This window comes from Scyliorhinus canicula, chromosome 2 (assembly GCF_902713615.1).
Source record: "Scyliorhinus canicula chromosome 2, sScyCan1.1, whole genome shotgun sequence".
NCBI classification, from domain to species: domain Eukaryota; kingdom Metazoa; phylum Chordata; class Chondrichthyes; order Carcharhiniformes; family Scyliorhinidae; genus Scyliorhinus; species Scyliorhinus canicula.
In genome coordinates this window covers 129,136,521-129,158,499 of record NC_052147.1, presented here as the reverse complement: position 1 = coordinate 129,158,499, position 21,979 = coordinate 129,136,521, and the positions used below count along the sequence as shown (strand labels likewise).

General features: G+C 44.5%; 1 protein-coding gene across 1 annotated transcript in view; it reads right to left on the bottom strand.

The window, feature by feature from the left end:
- The window catches only part of LOC119958159 (KAT8 regulatory NSL complex subunit 1-like protein), a 116,023-nt gene that overhangs the window by 10,578 nt on the left and 83,466 nt on the right, over positions 1–21,979 (bottom strand). Inside the window, exons 12-13 of the mRNA XM_038786492.1 lie at positions 13,470–13,521; positions 9,345–9,460 (exon numbers count right to left, since the gene is read on the bottom strand). Coding sequence (XP_038642420.1) covers positions 9,345–9,460; positions 13,470–13,521 — 168 coding nt within the window. The remainder of the gene's footprint in view (positions 1–9,344; positions 9,461–13,469; positions 13,522–21,979) is intronic.

Below are 21,979 nucleotides of genomic sequence, written 5' to 3'. Positions count from 1 at the left end.
AACAGGCCCTTCGACCCTCCAAGCCTGCGCCGATCCAGATCCTCTATCTAAAACTGTCGCCTATTTTCTAAGGATCTGAATCCCTCTGCTCCCTGCCCATTCATGTATCTGTCTAGATACATCTTAAATGGCGGTATCGTGCCCGCCTCTACCACCTCCGCCGCCAATGTGTTCCAGGCACCCACCACCCTCTGCATAAAGAACTTTCCACGCATATCTCCCTTAAACTTTTCCCCTCTCACCTTGAACTTGTGACCCCTAGTAATTGGGTCAACAACTCTGGGGGAAAAAGCTTCTTGCTATCCACCCTGTCTATACCTCTCCTGATTTTGTAGACCTCATTGAGGTCCCCCCTCAACCTCCATCTTTATAATGAAAATAATCCTATTTTTGGATTATGTTATGGTTGCTCGTCCCCAAGAGGTCTTGTACAGCCAGATTGGCAATGATTCCCTTCTCATTACACAGTACTCAGTCTAAGATGGCCTGCTCTCTAGTTGGTTCCTCCACATATTGGTCAAGGAAACCATCCCGTATACACTCCAGGAATTCCTCTACGGCATTGTGGCTAATTTGATTTGCCCAATCTATGTGAAGATTAAAATCACCCATGATCACCGATATTACTTATTACATGCATCACTAATTTCTTGTTTAATGCCATTCCCAGCCTCACCAGTGCAGTTTGGGGGTCTATATGTGACACCCACTAATGTTTTAATGTTTTGGCTAAGGGCCAAAAACATGGGGATTTTTATAAGAATTATCGGTTAATTCATTTGTGTTGGGACTCTGGGCACTTGGGGCTGGAATTGACCACATACTAGCCCAGGGTATCGTAACAAGCTGCAATATTTAATTAAGGAAACTAGCTAAAATTGGTCTTTGCTGTACCTAGGCTCAGCCAGTCTCTTAAGAACATATAAATTCTGACATAGAAAACAGGAGTAGGAGGCCACCATTTGACCCTTCGAGCCTACTCCACCATCCATTATGATCATGGCTGATCATCCAACTCAATAGCCTAATCCAACTTTCCCCTCACTGGAGTGAGAGAGTTTTGAGAGTTTAGGGAGTTATGGATTGGATTTGTTTATTGTCATGTGTACCGAGGTACAGTGAAAAGTATTTTTCTGCAAGCAGCTCAACAGATCATTCAGTACATGGGAAGAAAAGGGAATTAAACAAAATTCAAGAAAATACATAAAAGATTAAAACGAGTATAAGTAAAAAGTGGATCTGTTGGGGATAGCTTGCAGAGAGTCGCCTCGCTCCGGTGCCATCTTGAAAGCTGTGAGAACTGTGTGAGAATTCGCTGCCCGGATTGGTGGTGGAGATAAAGACCCTAAACTCTTTGGTACTTGGATCTGCACCTTCAGTTCTGTAGCTACAGTGCTATGGATCAGTGCAGTAAGGTGGCATTAGAAAGAACACAGTGGTGTCCTCGGGCTGCTATTGACAAGATGGGCTGAATGGCCTCATGTACTGTTACCTTTCTATGCTTCTATGGGAGAGAGTTATGTGACGAGAGGAGGGAGGTACTCTGCTTTTTCTAACTTTTCCACCCAGTAGGAATTGGTTCTTACTCTACTACAGGGGATGGAGCGAGTTGTCCGATGAGTATCTGTTGTGTACTGGGAAGTGGTCAAGGTCTTTTCTATTCCCAAGGTTTAAAGTAGTACCGGAATTTATGATAAGATTAATAAACATAAAAGAACATATATAATCCTAACTGAGTCAATCTCTCCTCATGTCAGTACCGTCATCCCAGGAATCAGGTCTGGTAAACCTTCAGTGCACTCCCTCCAGAGCAAGAACTTCCTTCCTCAGATAAGGAAACCATAACAGCGCACAATGTTCCAAGGTGTGGTCTCACCAAGTCCCTGTGTAATTGCAAAAAGACATCCCTGCCCCTGTATACAAATCCTTTCGCTATGAAGACGAACATACCATTTTCTTTCTTCACTGCTTGCTACACCTGCATGCTTACTTTCAGTGACTGATGGACAAGGACACCCAGGTCTCGTTGCACATTCCCGATTCTTAATTTATAGCCATTCAGCATTCAGATAACAGCGTGCCTTCATGAATTTGCTACCAAAGTGGATAACCTCACATTTATTAACATTATACTTCAGCCATACATTTGTCCACGCACTCAACTTGTCCAAAACACACTGAGAAGGATGCAGAAATCCTTCAAATCTCACCCTCCCACCCAGCTTTGTGTCATCTGCAAATTTGGAAATATCATCTTTAGTTCTCTCATCTAAATCATTAATATATATTGTGAATGGCTGGGGTCCTAGAACTGATCCCCATGATATCCCACTAGTCACTGCCGGCCACTTGAAAAAAGACCTGTTTATTCCTACTAAATCGCAGAAGGTGTAACACCTGCCCCTTTACCTCTTCCATGCTTAACATCACAGGCCCAAAACACTCATTCCAGGTTAAGTAGTGTTTCACTTGCATCTCTTCCAATTTGGCCTACTGCATTCGCTGCTCCCAATGTGGTTTCCTCTATATCAGAGTGACCAAATGCAGACTGGGTGATCGCTTTGCTGCGCATCTTCGGTTTGTGCGCAATCAGGACCCTGACCTTCCAGTTGCTTGCCATTTTAACAAAAGACCCTGCTCCCATGCCCACATGTCTGTCCTTGGCAGGCTGCAATGTTCCAGTGAAGCTCAAATGCAAACTGGAGGAACATCTCATCTTCCAGTTAGGCACGCTGCAGCCTGCCGGCCTGAACATCGAATTCAACAACTTCAGATGATCAGCTCTACCCACCGCGACCCATTTGTTTTCATCCCATTTCATTTTAACTGTCTTTTACCTTTTCTTTCTTCTTAATTATATATTTTAACCACCCCCCACCCTCCCCCCCCCAATCTTATCCACCTTTTACCTTTCTCCTCTTTGCTTCCCTTTTCCCCTCCCCCCACATCGACAGTTCATCCTCTGATGTTAGTTTCTCTGCTGTTTGGCTTTTCACATCTTTTGTCCTCTCTGGGGACTGCCATTAACACTCTTTCCCCTTGGTTTCTGTGGCCATTAGCACCCGGTTTCCCTGGGTTTCTGTGGCTATGACTCATCTTTCATTTTCACTCCACAGTATAAATATTTCCCACTTTCTCTGTCTTTTAGCTTTGACAAAGAATCATCGGACTCGAAACATTAGCTCTTTTCTCTCCCTACAGATGCTGCCAGACCTGCTGAGATTTTCCAACATTTTTTCTTTTGTTTCAGATTCCAGCATCCGCAGTAATTTGCTTTTATCCAGTGTTTATTCTTACTCTTTGTTTCCTGTCTGCCAACCACTTTTCCATCCATGTCAATACATTATCCCCAATCCAATGCACTTTAATTGAAAATATATATATTATTAAGGCATTTATGAATAAACATCTAATACAACCACAACCAAGATCAAAAAGATAACCAACAGATAACCAACAGGAGATCACATTGAAACTCAATGAATAACCTACAGTTACTCAATGAGTAACTCAAACTGCAGCCCGCTCTCCCTACTATAGCCCCCACCCTCTTTGCCTCCATCTTTTCTTGTTAACCCTAAATCCCCTCTCCCTGCTGACTTAACTGTCCTGGAAGAAGTCAATGAACGGTTTCCATCTCCGGGCGAACCCTTCCATCGACCCTCTCAAGGCAAATTTAACTTTCTCCAACCTGAGGAAATCCGCGAGGTCGCTCACCCCTGGTTTCGGAGGCTTCACCCCAACAGGTCCGTCTCTGGGCTACCAGAGAGGCAAAGGCCAGGACGTCGGCCTCTCACCCCCTGGACACCCGGGTCTTCCAACACTCCAAACACTGCCAATTCTAGATTCGGAATCGCCTTCAACCCCCACTGCGCTCCAGTGAACTAGCTCACCCAGCTAGCCTGGCAGCCCCTCTCAAGGTGCCACGGCCTTTTACCCTCACTGATTCCCCTCCTCCCGCTCGCAACAGTGCAACAAAAATTTTTTTTTTTTTTTTCAAATCCCCAACAGTCTAAAAGGTGCACCCACCCCCTCATTGCCTCAAAACATCTCGGAGGAGAGTTCCCCAACCACCAACAGAACAAAATATACAAGAATTACCAAGGAACCGGAAACAAAAGGAAAACCACAGTCATTTCCACTCCCACTCCTTCACAGCTCACTGTCCTCCTTCACCCGCCAGTCCATTGTCCCTCAAAAATTCCATCTGGTATTCCAAAACAGTGCTCTTTATTATTAAAGGTCACCCAGAGGCGGGCTGGGTACAGCATCCCAAACTCCCCCCTCCCCTCCTTTTTTAAAAAGAGGGCAGCCTTCACCCGATTAAACCCGGCCTTCCTCTTCACCAGATCCGGGCCCTGGTCCTGATACACTCGCAGCTCACTCTCCTCATCTACCTCGCTCATCTCAAGATCTTCTCCTTATCTAGGAACTGGTGAAGACACACCACCATTGTCCTCACCAACTTGTCCGCCTGCAGCCTCCTCATTAGCCCCTATGCACTCAGTCGACATCCAGGGGCCAGCCAAAGACCCCTTCTCCCCATAGCTTTTCCAGCCACGTACGTGGCAGCGTCCACTCCCTCAATGCCTTCAGGTAGCCCTACAATTCTCACGTTCTGCCTCCAGGAGTGGTTCTCAAGGTCCTCTACCGTCACCTGCAGCCAACTGCTCCTCGTGCTCCCCCACCGCCTCCTTTACTTTCCGGATGGCCTGGCGCTGATACACCAGCCTCTGCTCCACTCAATCAATTCCAAGCTTCAACAGCTCTACAGCCTTGGCTAGGTCTTCATGGGCCTCTCTCCTCTGCTGGCTGAACTTATCATTTCAGAAGTCCACCTGTTGGTCCGTTGACCACTGGGTAGGCAGCGCAGGCCCTGCACCATCCGCCATCTTAAGTTGTGGCGCATAAAGATTCTCCTGCTCCAGCTGCTTCTTTCTTCTTGACCCATTTCTGGTCTGTGGATCCATCCACCAGTGGAGTCAGACTTCCCTCTATATCTTATATCTTTTTCCGCCATATATCCACCCTCCAAACGTGGTAAAAGTATGAAAAAAACAGCCTCGAGCCGGAGCTGCCAAATGTGTGACCATTCACACCATGCCGCCACCGGAAGTCCCGTGCGCTTTAATTTTACATGTTACTCAGTTATGTAGGTCCTTGTCGAAAGCCTTCTGAAAGTCCAAATAAACCACATCCAACAGCTCCCCCTCATCAGCTCTACTAGTTACGTCCTTGAAGAATTCTAGTAGATTTGCCAAGCATAATTTCCCTTTCGTAAATCCATGCTGGCCCTGCCCAATCCTGCCACTGTTTTCCAAGTGCTCTGCTATTAAATCTTTTATAATGGATTCTAGCATTCTCCCCACTACCAAAGTTAGGCCCTATTTTCTCTTTACCTCCCTTTTTAAACAGTGGGATTTGTAAGGGCACTTCCAGTTGATTTCCTTATTCCCATTTATTTTATTTTGCCGTCATCATTTTTGATCCATCAATGTTTAATGGACATATACCTTTAAGTTGAGCAGAGGGAGTGAGTAACGCAAAGCTTACAAAATAGTACACTGTGTTTGCTTTCGAACAGCAGAACTCAAGACTTTTTGGCACCTGAGAGATCAGGGGGACTCTATTCGATTGATTGGCTGGTGGCCAAGGAATTGCCAAAAGGCTGTATTCTGCCCGGTGACAGGTGGTGATTGGATCCTACCCGTGTAGGATGATTTTCAGAGAACCAAGAAAAGAACAGTTGAGTCCTGGACGCCCAGAGCAGAAGCTATGAGTCTCCCTCATTCTCCAGAAAAGCTGCAGATCTGCTGTATTTCTGAACCTACAGCAAACCTGGATGAATCTACAGTGAAAACTATTACAGACTGAAAGCAGAATCTTTGAACTGAAAGCCTAGACTCGAGGTATGAGTGCTAGTAGACAAGCACCTGAAACAAAGACCATTTTCCTATTACTATAATAATTTTGAACCCTTCTTTTCCTCTCGGTTTGTCTGTCTTGTGTGCGTCTGTAGAGGGTGGAACAGATTAGGATTCGATAATAGTTGACCAGTTGTATTTGCTGCATATTTAAATTATAGTCATTGTAGTTAATAAAAATTAATTACGTTTCAATTTACAAACTTGGTGACTGTAGTTATTGGGCAGCCAAGGGCACCAAAAGATGGTTTTCTATTGTTAATTTTAATTGTGTTGCGACTCCGGTCAAGTAGGGTTGGAATTGACTGCTCATTAGCCCATTACGGATTGTAAACCAGATATTTTAATCCACGCTCATACCTGAAGAACTTATCTTTTGACTTTAATCCTTTTACTTTACCGCTTTCCACCCCTCTGTGTTTGTCTATCTTGTTTGTGTGGGTAGGGGGTGGGCCAGTTAAAGGATGAGTCAGGCGATAGCTTGACGTTAAGCAGCGTATTCACTACATATTTCAGATTTGTTCTACTTTCAATAAACAGTAATTATGTTTAAACTGACAAACCTGGTGACTGTAATTAAGGGCCAAAGATTTTGCATATTTTTATAAGAATTATTGGTTAATTCACTTGTGTTGTGACACCGGGGCCTGTAGGACTGGAACTGACCGTGCATTAGCTCAGGGTGTCGTAACAATAATCTTAAGACAAAGCTAGATAGATTCTTGATTGACAAGGGAATGAAAGGCAATCGGGGGTAGGCAGGAACATGGGGTTGAGGTTAAAATCAGTTCTGCCATGATTTTATTGATGGTGGTTGTTTACAATTCTGTTGCTGATGGCTCACAGTGTCTCATGTATGCTCAGTTTTGAGTTCCTAGGTCTGGTTGAAATCAATATAATTTACAACACTATGATGGGCATCCTCAATGTGAAGACAGGACTCTTTTTGACAAGGACTATGTGGGGTCACTCCTATCAAAATTGTCATGAACAAATGCATCTACGACAGGTGGATTGGTGAGGACGAGGTCAAGTAACTTTTTCCCTCTTGGTCCCTACATCAACTGCTGCAGACCCAGTCTAGCAGCTATGCCCTTTAGGTCACAACCAGCCCTGTCTGTGGTGGTGTTGCTGAGCCACTCTAAGTAGTGGACAATGAAGTCCTCAACCCAGAGTACCGTCTATGCCCTTGCTACCCTCACATCCCCAGTGCTTCATCCAAGCAACGCTCAACATAAGAGGCTAACTGATTATCAATTGGGGGGATGGGGGCATGAAGTCCAGAATCAATGTTGAAGGCTCCCAGGGCTACTCCCTCCCAACTGTATACCACAATGGTCCTCTGGTGGGTGTATCCTGTTGGCAGAACAGGACGTACCTTGGAATGGTGACAGTGGCGCCTGGGACATTTGTCTGTCAGGTATGATTCAGTGACAACCATATTAGGCTGTTGCTTGGCTAGTCTATGATACAGCTCTCCCATCTTTGGCACAAGCTCTAATATGTTAGAAAGGAGGACTTTGCAGGGTCAATAGGGTTGGGTGTGTTGTCATTTCTGGTGGCTAGATCAATGGCGGGTCATCCATCCAGTTTCCAGATTTATTTATTTAAAATCCCCCTTTCGCTGTGATGGAATTTGAACCTGTGGCCCTAGAGCAAATTGATCAGCAGTGGGGTTCTGTTGGCTTCTCCAAAGTGTTTTGACAGTCAATGATTATCTAATACCCAGATTAATGCAGGATCACAAAATAATCCTATTCCATAAACTATAATCTCGGTCAGTTCAAAACTGACCAAGATGGGATTAAAGCTAACTGCAGATGTGTGTTGGATCTGCAATTATCAGTCTGACTCTTACAAGTTCTCATTCCTCAGCTCTGCCATTGTGATCACAGAAATTTCAAACCAACTTTTATGGCACAGCACTGCTGCCTCACAGCGCCAGGGACCCGATTCTCCGCTCCCACGCCGTGTGGGAGAATCGCGGGAGGCCACTCTGGCATCCCTGCGATTCTCCCACCCAACCCCCCCCCCTAAAATGGCGTGGCGCGTTTTGCGACACGCCGCTCAGAGAATCGCGGGCCGCCGTTTTTCACGGCGACCCGCGATTCTCCGGCCCGGATGGGCCGAGCGGCCTGCCGTTCCCGACCGGTTCACGTCGGCGGCAACCACACCTGGTCGCTGCCGGCGTGAACATGGCGCCAACAGCTGTTTTGTGGCTTGTGGGGGGCGGAGAGGGGAGTGAGCACCACGACCGTGCTCGGGAGGGGACTGGCCCGAGATCGGTGCCCACCAATCGTCGGGCCGGCGTCTCAAAGGGACGCACTCTTTCCCCTCCGCCGCCCCGCAAGATCAAGCCACATCTTGCGGGGCAGCAGAGGGGAAGACAGCAACCGCGCATGCGCAGGTTTGAGACGTCAGTCATTGTGACGTCAGCCGCGCATGCGCGGGTTGGAGCCGGCCAACCTGCTCATGCGCGGCTGACGTCATTAGGAGCGCCGCCCACGTCATTCTCGGCACGCCGGGCCTTGACGCCAGTGACAAGGCCCCGCGGCCGAGATTTATGGCACCGCCCTCCTAGCCCCCGGGAGGCGGGGGGGGGGGGGGGGAGATAGGGGGCAAGGAGCTGCCTCCGGCATCGGGCCTTGCGGAGAATTCCGCCCCTGGATTCAATTCCGACCTTGGGTGACTGTGTGGAGTTTGCACATTCACGCCATGTCTGCGTGGGTTTCCTCCGGGTTCTCCGGTTCCCTCCCACAGTCTAAAGATGTGCAGGTTGGGTGGATTGGCCATGCTTAATTTTGCCTTAGTGTCCAAAGATGTGCAGGTTATGTTACAGAGATAGGGTGGGAGAGTGGGCCTAGGTCGAGTGCTCTTTTGGAGAGTCAGTACAGACTCAAAGGGCTGAATGGCCTCCTTCTGCTATGTGCAGATTCTATGATTCTAAAAAGTTTCATCTCCAGTTGTCCTTCACAGTTTGGTGGCATGTGATTTCAAGGACACAAGAGTGTGGTTGGGTACCAAGGGCTGTCACAGTGAGAAGCAGCCATCCCACGCTGGTCCATTATCGACTTACAAAGGAGTACTGGCAAATGAATTAGGATGATTACACATGAGGAGTGGCTAGGTCAGTGATGTGGTCGGTGCCTACAAAGCCACAGAACAGGAATTAACTGCTTCAGGAGATAAGGAAGTTGAACAAAGATTGTTTGAAGAAATATGGTACAAACTTAGAAAGAAATGCATTGCGAGGGCAGATAAAGGGAATATAGTCAAAGAACTATACCAATTTGGATTCTTCCATATTCCTTGCCCAATGTACCAATACAGTATTTCACAGTATTATTTTGTAAGTAATTAAATTTGTTAAATTACAATTGTTTACATCAGAGAGAGAAAGAAAATAGGTAGTACACTTGCCTGTTACCACCCTTTCGATGACATCTGCTTTGTTCCCATAGAAACCACCTTGCCTGCTCCCTTTTTTCATGGTTTTTATGCCGCAAGGCAAATGCTTCATCGGAAAGATCTTCTAGCTGTGAGCAAAGTAGACAGTGACCAACAGAAACTAGTATCTTGATTAATTAAAATAAATGCTGTTGAAATGTTTCGACAAATATTGCACTGAGAAAAAATATGAATGCAAGAAAACAAAGTAATAAGTTAGCAAAAGGAGTAAAAAGCATTGAGGCAGGAACAGCCGATGTGCTTAATACTACGACCTCACCATTTTTTCCTTATTCCTTGCCTATGAGGTAACCCAAATTGACAAAGTTCCCACCGCCCTCTAACTGCTGGGTTTCCATGGCAACTGGGGAGGCATAGCACAGTGGCATTGTCACTGGACTTTTAATCCAGAGACCCAGAGTCTGTGGACTGGGGTTTGAATCCCACCATGGCAGATGGTTGAATTTAAATTCCGTAAAAATGTCTAATGATGACCATGAAACTATTGTCGATTGTTCAGATGGGTTCCCTTCCTTGCCGTCTAGCCTACATATGAATCAAAACCCTCAGCAATGGGGTGGACTCTTAAATGGCCCAGCAAACACTCCGTTGTATCCAACCGCTATAGAGAAAACAAGAATGAATGAAACTACCTAGCCACCGGAAACTTAAATGGCAAAGTCGACTCTGCAAAGTCCTCCTTACTAACATCTGGGGGATGGGAGGTTGCGCCAAAATTGAGAGAGTTGTTTCAGAGACATAATACTTGAGGAATCATACCGTACAGATATAGTGTCCCAAACAAGATCTCCCGACTCTACCATTACCACCAAGCCAGGGGATCAACCCTGGTTCAATGAAGAGTGCAGGGGGGAATGCCAGGGCCAACACCAGGCATACCTTAAAAAATAGGGTGTCAACTTGGTGAAACTACAATACAGGACTACTGCGTGCCAAACAGTATAAGTAACAAGTAATAGAATTCCAAAGCTAAGAATTTCAAAAACAACGGATCAGACCCAAGCTCTAGAGTCCTGCCATATCAAGTAATGAATGGTCATGGACAATTGAACAACTAATTGGAGGAGGAGACTCCACAAATACCCCACTCTCAATGATGGAGGAGCCCAGCACATCAGTGGAAAGGCTGAAGCATTCACAACAATCTTCAGCCAGAAGAGCAGAGTAGATGATAATTGGCCAGGTTATGTCTTGTACACAAGAAAAAGGACACATCCATATCTGCCAATTACTGACCCAGCAATCTACTCTCTATCAGTAAAATGTTGGAAAGGGTCTTCAACAATGCCATCAATGAAAATTAAAAAATGAAAAGCCAGCAATTTAGCCCAGTGTGCTAAACAGCCCCTGCGGCACTTACTCAACAATAACCTGCTCACTGATGCTAGGTTCGGATTCCACCACGGTCACTCAGCTCCTGACCTCATTACAGCCTTGGTTTAAACATGGACAAAGAGTTGAATTTCACACATGAGGTGAGTGTGGCTGCCCTTGACACCAAGACAGCATTTGACCAAGTTAGACATCAAAGAGCCCTACAAAACTGGAGTCAATGAGAATAAGGGGGAAAGCCCTCCACTGGTTCAAGTCATAGAGTGCAAAGGTAGATGGTTGTGGTGGTTGGATGTCTATCATCTCAGTTCCAGGACATCACTGCAGGAGTTCCTTAGGATAGTGTCCTAGGTCCAAACATCTTCAGATGCTTCATCAATGACCTTTCTTCCATTATAAGGTCAGAAGTTTGGATGTTCGCTGATGAATACACAAGTTAAGTAGCATTCATGACTCCAGATACTGAAGCAGTCCTTGTCCATATGCAGTAAGACCAGGACAACATTCAAGCTTGGACTGATAAGTGGCAAGTTACATTCACGCTACACAAGTGCCAGGAGTTACGTCCAGGTGAGAAGGAGTGATGTGATGCTCTTTTTATTCAGCTCCTTCACTGATGACTGCACAATGTTCAGCAATATTCAGGACTCCTCCGACATTGAAGTAGTTAATGTCCAAATACAGCAATACCTGAACAATATTGGGTTGACAAGTGGCAGGGCTGACAAATGGCAAGTAACATTCGTGCCACACAAATGCCAGGCAATGACTATCTCACAAAGATGATCTGACCATCACGTCTTGGCATTCAATGGCATTACCATCGCTGAAATCCCCACAATCAACATCCTGGGGATCATTACTGACCAGAAAGAGAACTGGACTAGCCATGTGAGTACTGTGGTTGCAAGGGAACCAGGGACCCGGGTTCAATTTCAGCCTTGGGTGACAGTCTGTATGGAGTTGCACTTTCTCTCCGTGTCTGCACGAGTTTCCTCCGGGTGCTCCGGTTTCCTCCCCCAGTCCAATTGAATCCCCAATAACTATTGCATTCCCAGACCCTCTACTGGCCACCCCCTCCAACAGTATCCAAAGTAGTATATGTTTTGCAGGGGAATGACAAATAGTCTTCACTTGCCTGGATGAGTGCAGCTCCAACTGTACTGAAGAAGCTCGACACCATCCAGGACAAAGCAGCTTGATTGGTACTCTTTCCACAAACATTCAATCCCTCCACCACTGATGAACAGTGGCTGCAGTGTGCACCATTTACAAGATGCACTGCAGGAACTCACCAAAACTCCTTAGGCAGAACCTTCCAAACCCACGGCCATTACCATCTAGAAGAACCAAGCAGCAGCTACACAAGAATACCACCACCTGGAGGTCCCTCTCTAAGTCACTCACCATCCTGATTTGCAAATGTATTGCCGTTCCTGGAACTCCCTCCAACAGCACTGTGGGTGCACCTACACCTCAGGGACTGCAGCAGTTCAAGAAAGCAGCTCACCACCATCCTCTCCAGGACAACGAGGGATGGGCAATAAATGCTGTCCTAGCCAGCAATGTCCACAAGCCATAAATTAACTTTTTTTTTTAAAAAGCTGCATTGTGGGGGAGTCTTGATAAATGTTTCTGAGTGTGGCGTGTCTTCACAGTAGATTCTGCACAAAAGTAACGTCTTAGCTTCTGCGTTGAAAGACTTTGAGAAAAAAAAGACGCGATGTGCAGAGCAAGGAACAAGGCAGCGGGTACTCCTTTTTCTGAAATGCTCTTCCAGAAGAGGAATGACCTTCATGGTGTGACCTTCACCGTCAAAAATGAGCTTGTCTGATGCCAACTGCCCCTCAAGTGAATGCTGTATGACTGTCCAGCTCACCCGAAGGAATCAGCTTGCCACTGACATTAGCATATACTTTCCTACCCATGAGGAAACAGATGAGACGAAGACAGTCTCATCTTCTCACGTCATCTACATTAACATTGAGTAATCCCTAGCCAGGGACCCAGCAGGTGGTAAATTGATCCTCGTTGGGAAGGACGTGATTTTCTGGAAGTATGTGATTGGCAAGGGGTAAGCAAATTTCAACGGAATCTTTGTCCGACTGAAACATCTAGATCATGACCTTATCATAACTAATACCCTATTCCACCATTAAGATGAACACAGGCATTACACATGGTCAAAACACTGGCATTTGGTTCAACTTCCTCGTTGGGAAGGATGCAAATTTCTGGAAGTGTGTGATTGGCAAGGAAGGGGTAGGGAAAGCAAACTTCAACTGACTCTTCCATAAAAATGATAGCAAGACATGCATACAGCATGGGGATGTAATTTCCCTTGTTAAAAGGCCCAAAATCCATTGGGTGCCCGGGGGGGGGGGGGGGGGGGGGGGGGGGGGAGACATAGTTATGGGGGACTTAATATTGAAGCAAAAAGTTCTAAACAAAAGTCCATGGACAACTGATCAGTCTAGGATTTTACAGGTATTTTCAAAATGTCGGTGAATGCTGTGAGCATAACATATCTATTACTAATTCAATAATATATCAAGTGAGAGCTGTGAGCTGGAACGAACAATTAGCGGCATCACAGTACAAAATGATGGGAACTGCAATTGATTTAAACCAATTTGACAGTAGTGCAACTACAGCATTCGTATCTGCATGATTAATATGAGGCGTCACCAGTTAAAGCCGATTGCACATCGTTATTGAAACATTTTCAGGAGAATTCAAACATACCACTTTCCCTTGTATATATCCCTTCAGTGGCTTGATGGCCACAATTCGCCAGCTGTTGATACACGAAAAAGCAGAAGCAGATTTAATCAACAAATAATTGAACTGTCCAGCAGAGAAGTTGCCATTTAGTCATATGTACCAGTGCCAGCTATTTATTAAATTAGTTCCACACCCTGTCCTTACTGCATGACACTGTAAACATTCCCCTTTCAAATTTTTATTCAATTCCTTGTTGAATCTGCATCCGTCACCTTTTCAGGCGGCACACTCCAGAACATTATAACTCACTGCGTAAAATATGTCTCCCCAATTCATACTTTGGTTCATTCATTAATTATCGTGAATTTGTGTTCTCTGGATACTGACTCGCATGCTAGTGTAACGTTTCTCCCAATCTACTCTAAACACAATCATAAAAGCTTATAATTGTGATCATTAATTCCTCTCAACTTTGGTTACTCAAAGTAATATCGAATTGAACTTTAACACATTACCATCAAAATGATTAGACATGGAACCCAATTTTCATTGTTACTAGCAGCAGATTGTAGTAAGTGTGGTCCAGGCTCCTACTCCAGCACAGTACTGAGGGATGACTACACTGTCACAGATGTTGCCTTTTGGCTGAAACAGTAAACTGAAACCCTGGGCTGGATTCTCTGATTTGAAGACTAAGTGCCGAGGCCGGTTTTACCCCAGAAGAAATAGCACAAAAGCTGCACCGATCCTCCGTCTGGTGTGTGTGGGGGGGGGGCTAGCAGCCACGCAGCGTAATGCCTTCGATGTTACCTGTGGATATGGCCAGAGAATTGCCAGGTCCACGGCCGCTCATGCGCACGGCGGCCATCATGCAACATGGTGCCAGCTGCATGCGGACCTGGCCTGCCACGTACTCTCCCCCAGTAACCCTCCTCGCCATCCATGGACCACCCCCCACCAGTGCCCCCAGCCACCACCAAAGCCCCCCTGTCCGCGGAATTCCCCCCCCCCCCCCTCCGGCTGTGGCGGCACTGGACTCAGTCCGCAGCCTCCAAGTCAGGTTAACAAAAACAAAAAAAGGATACGTGTTCCACGCCGTAGGGAACTTGGCCCATCAGGGGCGGAGCATCGGGGGAGGGAATCAGGTGACATCCTGAGGCCGTCCATACGGCGTGGAGTATTGCAAAAGCGGCATCGTCCCTGATTTTGGCGCAAATGGGGATTCCCCAGCTGACCAGAGAATCCCACCCCTGTCTCCAATCTCAGATAAAAGATCCCATAAATGAAGGACAGCAGACTTCTCTGATGTTCTGGCTAATATTTATCTTCAAGCAACATTTAAACGGCTGCCACATTTCCTACATCATGACGATGATTATAACTCATGGTACTCAGTACTTCATTGGTTGTAAACTGCTTTGAGCAACCAAAGATCCCGAAAGGTGGTGTTTAAATGCAAGATTCCTTTATTGTACTTGGGTTAATCTGGACATTTAATCATTGATATAAAAACTGTATTGTTTATTGTGCGCACAAGCAAAAGCAAATCCGCCAAACTTGTAGTTCTAAAGTTCAAGTTCTTAATTTGATATTTTTGTGACAAACAAGTTGGGTTAGTTTGTGGTCATCATATACACAGGTATATGTGCATTTCTTACACACATGGATGGTTATGATGTATTATTTGAAAAAAGCTCAAAACCACATGTAAATCAAATCTTGCTGTGATCTTGGAAAAAGTCTCTTGGGAACAAGGTTCTTTTTGGAAATGTACGCTGCTGTTTTGTCAGATGATTGTCTTCCACACCATTCTACATATTACCATGCTCTGAACTATACCTTACTCTGATCAGAGGTATAACACCCAGATTTGGAGCAATAAGAACATAACACTTATGTATTAAAGGGTGGCATGGTGGCACAGGTTAGCACTGTTGCCTCACAGCTCCAAGGACCTAGGTTTAATTCTGGCCTTGGGTGACTGTGGAGTTTGCACTTTCTCCGCGTGTCTGTGTGGGTTTCCTCCAGCCTAAAGATGTGGTTAAGTGGATTGGTCATGCTAAATTGTCCCTCAATATCCAAAGATGTGCAGGTCAGGTGGGTTTAAAAGGAGAGTGGGCCGAGGTAGGATGCTCTTTCAGAGGGTTGGTGCAGACTCGATGAGCCAAGTGGCTTCATTCTGCACTGTAGGAATTCTGATTCTAAAGGTTGCTTGTACTACAGGAGCTTTGCATTGTATTAGATTAGAGTGTGAATTGAGAGTGGGACACAGTTCTTTTATAGTTATGGAGAATGAGAAAGATCCAGAGTAGGTAATCACCACTTAATTAACATCATGCTGAATTGTGAGGAGGATGTAAGGAAGCTTCAAGATGATTTAGTAAAGTTGAGTGAGTGGGAAAACCATTGGCAGAGGTACTAAAGCGTGGGTAAATATTAAGTTTATACACTTTGGTGTGCAAAACAGAAAGGAAGAGTTTTATTTAAATTGTGATATGTTGGGAAGTGTGGATGTACAAAGGGATCTTGGGTGTCCTTGTACACCAGTCAATCAAAGTGGAGAGGCCGGAGCAGCAAGAAATCAGGAAGGCAAATGGTATGTTGGCCTTCACTGCAAGAGGATTTGTTCAGAAGTAAAGATCTCTTACTGCAGTTATGCAGGGCCTTGGTGAGACCACACCTGGAGTATTGCGTGCAGTTTTGGCCTCCCAACCTGAGAAAGGATATACTTGTCATAAAGGGAGTGCAGCAGAGATTCATTGGCTGATACCAGGGTTGGTGGGGTCCTATGAGAAGAGTTGGTTCAACTGGCCTGTATTCACTAGAGTGTAGAAGAATGAGAGGAGATCGGATTGAAATGTATAAAATTGGAACAGGATTGGACAGACTAGATGCAGGGTGGATGTTTTCCCTGGTTGGGAAATGTAGAGCCGGAGTCACAGTCTCAGGATACGGGGTAGGCCATTTAGGACTGAGTTGAGGAAAAACTTCTTCACTCAAAGAGCAGTGAACCTGTGGAATTCTCCACAGCAGAAGGCTGTGGAGGCCAAGACACTGAACACATTCAAACTGAAATGTTAATATCTTCTCTCTCCATAGATTCGGCCAGGTCGACTGGATATGTCCAATGAGGAAGTGCAGAGCACAGCAAGAGAACATTACTGAGTGGAAAAAGATAATTTTAAAAATATTTTATCATCAAGGGGTATGGGGAGAAAGTTGGAATATGGCTTTGAGGATCAACCATGATCATATTGAATGGCAGAACAAGCTTGAAGGACCAAAAGACTTACTCCTGCTCCTAGTTTCTATGCAGACTGCAGAGGTTAAGGGGGCTCATGATTTTATGATGATTGTATGAACTCTGACAGAGGACATCATTGTCCTGACTCAGCCTGCGCAGTATTCCCAAGTTATTTCTGAAATGGTGGGTTTCCCATCTCAGTTTGAACTGGAATAGCAACTTTGGCAGAACCCAATTGTGAACATCACAAAAATCTGCTTTGCAGCAAACAAGACAGGTGTCATTCCATTTTTGCTGAGTTGCTGAGTTTGGAAAGGTTGGCAATCAATCAACACTAAAGAAACATCAGAAACTTAAAAAAACAAAATCATTGCCGAACTGCTGCTTAATAAAAAGGCCAGTCCTGAACTTGTTTCTTTAACTGTTGACTACAAAACTCACTGACTTACAAAAAAGAGCAATGAACAATTTCCATTTATATAGTGCCTGATGCCTCAATAGGTCCTAAAGCACTGTTGGCTGATCAAAGATAATCAAACTGAAATGTTTATAGTCTCTCTCGCTCTCCCTAGATTCTGTCAGGTCGACTGGATATGTCCAGCATCCACAGTATTTTGCTTTTGTAGCTAATGAGTTACTCCTGAAGTACAATTATTCTTATGCATTATCATGGCAACCAATTTATGTCATCTACTAACCCACAGTGGAACTGGCTTAAATGACGAAGTGCAGAGCACAGTAAGAGGACATTTCTGAATGTGCCGACAGGACAGTACAACATAAAATTAATCTGAAATTTCTCTGAATGATCAGCGGGTAAAGGTACCGCTCAGTATAGCATCTAACCACAAAAAAGAGAAACGCCCAGGTTTTATTGTTCCATGTCCCTGTTTCAGCAAAGGCAGTTAGGGACACTAAAGTCTTTTATAAAGCTTAGACAGTGAAAACAGTGATCAAAAGAAAGGATGGAGCCAATTAGGGACCAAAAAAGAAATCTTTGTGGAGGCAGAGAGCATTGCTGAGGAACTAAATGAACACTTTGCATGTGTCTTCAGAAGACATGCTAATACTGTCAATGTTACAGTAACGGAGGAGGGATAGAATAGAAATAAAGAAATATTAGTTGACAGGGTTCAAAATAGAAAAGGACCTCGTCAGGCTGGGGTGCATTCTAGATTGATAAGGTTGATGGGTGGAGATAGTAGAGGATCTGGTAACATTCTTATAATCCTTGTCGAGGACTGAAGAATTGAAAATGTTAATGCCTGTTCAAAAACGTAGAGGGATAAACTACAGGAAGTCAGTATCAGACTGGTTTACAGTAAGTTTGTAAGAGACAATATCCAATATCCAAGACAAAATTGTCACTTAGAAAAACATAGGTTGATAATGTCAGCCGTTACGGTGACATTATACAAATGTATAGCATGTGAAGAGTTAATGTTATGTTGAGCCTAGCCACAAGAGGGAGCGAAGGGACAGTACTATAAATTGCACTGGCTCTTAAGCTAAGGGGAGGAGATTAGACCAGAGCTGACAAAGATAAGGGGCGGAATTCTCCCGGGAAAAATCGGGAGTGCCGTCGTGAACTCGGCCGAGTTTCACGACGGCCTCGGAGGCCGCTCCTCGGCCCCTATTCTCCCCTCCCAGCGGGGTTAGGAGCGGCGCTCCGTAAATCTCGGCCGCGGGGGACATCGCGCCGCGAATGACGCGATCGGCACGCCTAATGCGTCAGCTGCGCATGCGCAGGTTGGCCGGCTCCAACCCGCGCATGCGCGGCTGACGTCACGACGCTGACAGCTCAAACCCACGCATGCGCGGTGGCCGTCTTTCCCCTCAGCCACCCGCAAGACGTGGCGGCTTGCTCTTGCGGGGCGGATAAATTTCAAGTAGCAGTTTGAAGTCTTTCCTCTGTCTCTGCACTAGAATCAGCTCCTGACACTAGGAAAATAGCTCTCCTACTAAATCTGGCAGGCATTTGAACTCATTTGATTTCTCCGAAAATGAAGTTTAAATAAGTATGAGAAAGTAATGGAAAAACTGACTCTCATTGCAAAAAACAGGTTAGAGGTGTTTGAGAGATAGATGTTTTAAAAAAGTGTGCAGCCATAAGGGGAATCTTTTGACTCTTTTCTAACTGATTTGAGGCTCCAAGTCAATCCTGCAATTTTTCCTCAATTACTGAATCAATCCTGCGTGACCAAATTGTGTTTGGTATATTTGAAGAGCAAATGCAGGAACGTTTACTAAGAAAACCAAATTTAACTTTAGAAAAAGCCATCAGCCTCTGTAAAGCAAGTAGGCAAGCCACCAATGAATATGCTGAATTCAGATCCCGTGGAAAAGGCACGAACTTCAGCATTGCCTCTCGGACGTAGTTTAAAATTAATCGTGCTTCAGCAGGTAGCCATTTTGCGCAGGCGCGTGCAAGAAAAAAATCCACAAAACGGACATTTGACGTTCTCCACATATGCACTTTGAAAAAGGACGTGAACCAGAAGTTGACCAATTTGCGATGCGCACAAGAAGTTCACACATGGCATCACCAACATGACATGTACACGCTGTGGACACTCCCACTTAAAACACTGTCCTGCATTTGGAAAATAGTGTACAACATGTAGCAAACTCAATCATTTTGCTACACAAGGCAGATTTAACACAACAGAATCAATTTAAAAAGGCATTTCAACATCATAAAAAAAAGTCAAAAAGTTAGTTCAGATATAATAGTTATAATTAGTAGATAGAGATTATTAGTGAGTGTAGTTTAATTCTGTACAAACAAGGAAAACAACAAATTTTAAAATCAAAGATTGATCTCACTATGCCTACTTCACTGGACAACTTAATAATAGAAGCAATCACTGTAACTAATGGAAATTATACTGCAAACCAATCAGGCAACTATCTGATAGAAATAAAGATTGGATAGAAACATTGATCATAAATGGATCAGAGGCACAATTTAAATTGGACACTGGCGCACATGCTAATCTGATAACAGAATTGGATTTGGGCAAAGTAGCAACCTGTCCAAAATATAAAAAGACACATTGTAGATTAACAAACTACAATGGAAATGATATAACAAAAGGTTCATGCTACATCATAGTTCAGAGTGGTGACATTAAAATTCCACTTGATTTTCAAATTGTGGAGGACACAAAATCCTCACTTATTGCATGTGTCCAGCTAAACCTAATGCAGAAAATTCACACTGCCAACTCTTTCCCTGGTTTGACAGATTTAGTACTTGCGGATACGTTATCCAGAGCCACAATTCACGAAGATAATCAAGTTGTTGACCTTATACTCAGTATTGAAGCATAAGCCAACTTTATCACAGCAATCCTAACCGTGACAGGTGCTGAACTACAAATAATCAAGGCAGAAACTCTACTACGAGATACAACACTACAGAAAGTGACACAATATCTATGTACTGACTGGCCTAAAGGGAAATGTGCAAACTTTCGCAACCTCAGAGAAGACCTGACAACAATAGACAACTTTCTATTGAAAGGGGACCGCATTGTAATCCCACCATGTCTTAGACAAGATACTAAAGGCATTGTAAAATGTAGAAGAAGAGCTTGGCAATCTATGTATTGGCCGGGAATCAACAAGGATGTAGACCAACTACATTCAACAGTGTCGGTTATGCCAAATGTACCAACCAGTACAATGTAAGCAGACCTTGATGGAAAGCGAACAGTTACTCAACCATGGACAAAAGTCACCATGGACATATTTTACTTTCAATTACTCAAAATTTCCATAGGTTTTCAAATTATCCAACTCAACAACGCATCCAGTTGTCAGGGAAACAAAAAAATGTATTTGCCAAACATGGCATACCAGTTACTGTTGTCACAGACAACGGACCGTGTTTTAGCAGCCTGGAGTGATTTGCCAATGACTGTAACTGTAACAAAGCATAGGGCAGCACGGTAGCATGGTGGTTAGCATAAATGCTTCACAGCTCCAGGGTCCCAGGTTCGATTCCCGGCTGGGTCACTGTCTGTGCGGAGTCTGTACGTCCTCCCCGTGTGTGCGTGGGTTTCCTCCGGGTGCTCCGGTTTCCTCCCACAGTCCAAAGATGCGCGGGTTAGGTGGATTGGCCATGCTAAATTGCCCGTAGTGTCCTAAAAAAAAGTAAGGTTAGGGGGGGGGGTTGTTGGGTTACAGGTATAGGGTGGATACGTGGGTTTGAGTAGGGTGATCATTACTCGGCACAACATCGAGGGCCGAAGGGCCTGTTCTGTGCTGTTCTATGTTCTATATGTAACTTCTAGCCCACTATATTCGCAGGCAAACGGGAAAGCTGAGAAAGGGTGGGAATTGTGAAGCAGCTTCTCCAAAAAGCTACGGAGACATACAGGGCTACACCATTGCCATCAGGGCTTTCTCCAGCACAACTATTGATGGGACAAAGAATACGTACAATGTTACAACTCTAATAGTTCCAAACAAAGGTGAACAAGTTGTGCATTAAAAAAATGCAACAACTGAAGAATAATCAAAAGAAGGAATACGATAAAAACTCCAAACCACTATCTACACTCAAAGAAGGTGATATTGTACGCATTCATAATCCTGAAGGTGGATGGATGGACATTGCAAAAGTACTCAATGAACTCACACCAAGATCATACATGATCAGAACAGAATCTGGAAAGATTTTTTGTAGAAACAGAAGAGACCTCTTGAAACTCAAACAACCCGTTACATTCACAGGATCAGCTACCATGAGTCAACAACTCATATTTCCGACAAATGATTTTCCAAAAGCTAGATTGCCAAATGTACCAGATAATTCAAATAAGACTGTTGTAACATAAAGGTCTACGAGACGTAGGAAACCTCAAAATAGATTAAATCTGCAAAACTAACATTAGTTCTATCATTGTTGACATGCTGTATAATACTGTAAACAAGAAAACGTATAGCCAACATTTTTCTCAAAGGGGGATGTGACATTATACAAATGTATAGCATGTGAAGAGTTATGTTAAGCCTAGCCACTAGAGGGAGCTCAGGAACAGTACCATAAATTGCACTGGCTCTTAAGCGAAGGGGAGGAGGTTAGACTGCAGTTGACAAAGATAGTTAAGATATAATAGTTATAATTAGTAGATAGAGATAGTGTTAGTGAGTGTAGTTTAATTCTTACATGTATGTTTACTATTCAGAATAAGTATCAAACTCAAATTTAGTAGTGTTAATAATATTAGGTTAGTTCTTCAAAGAGCTTTGTGTATCGTTGTGATCACAGAGCCTTCCA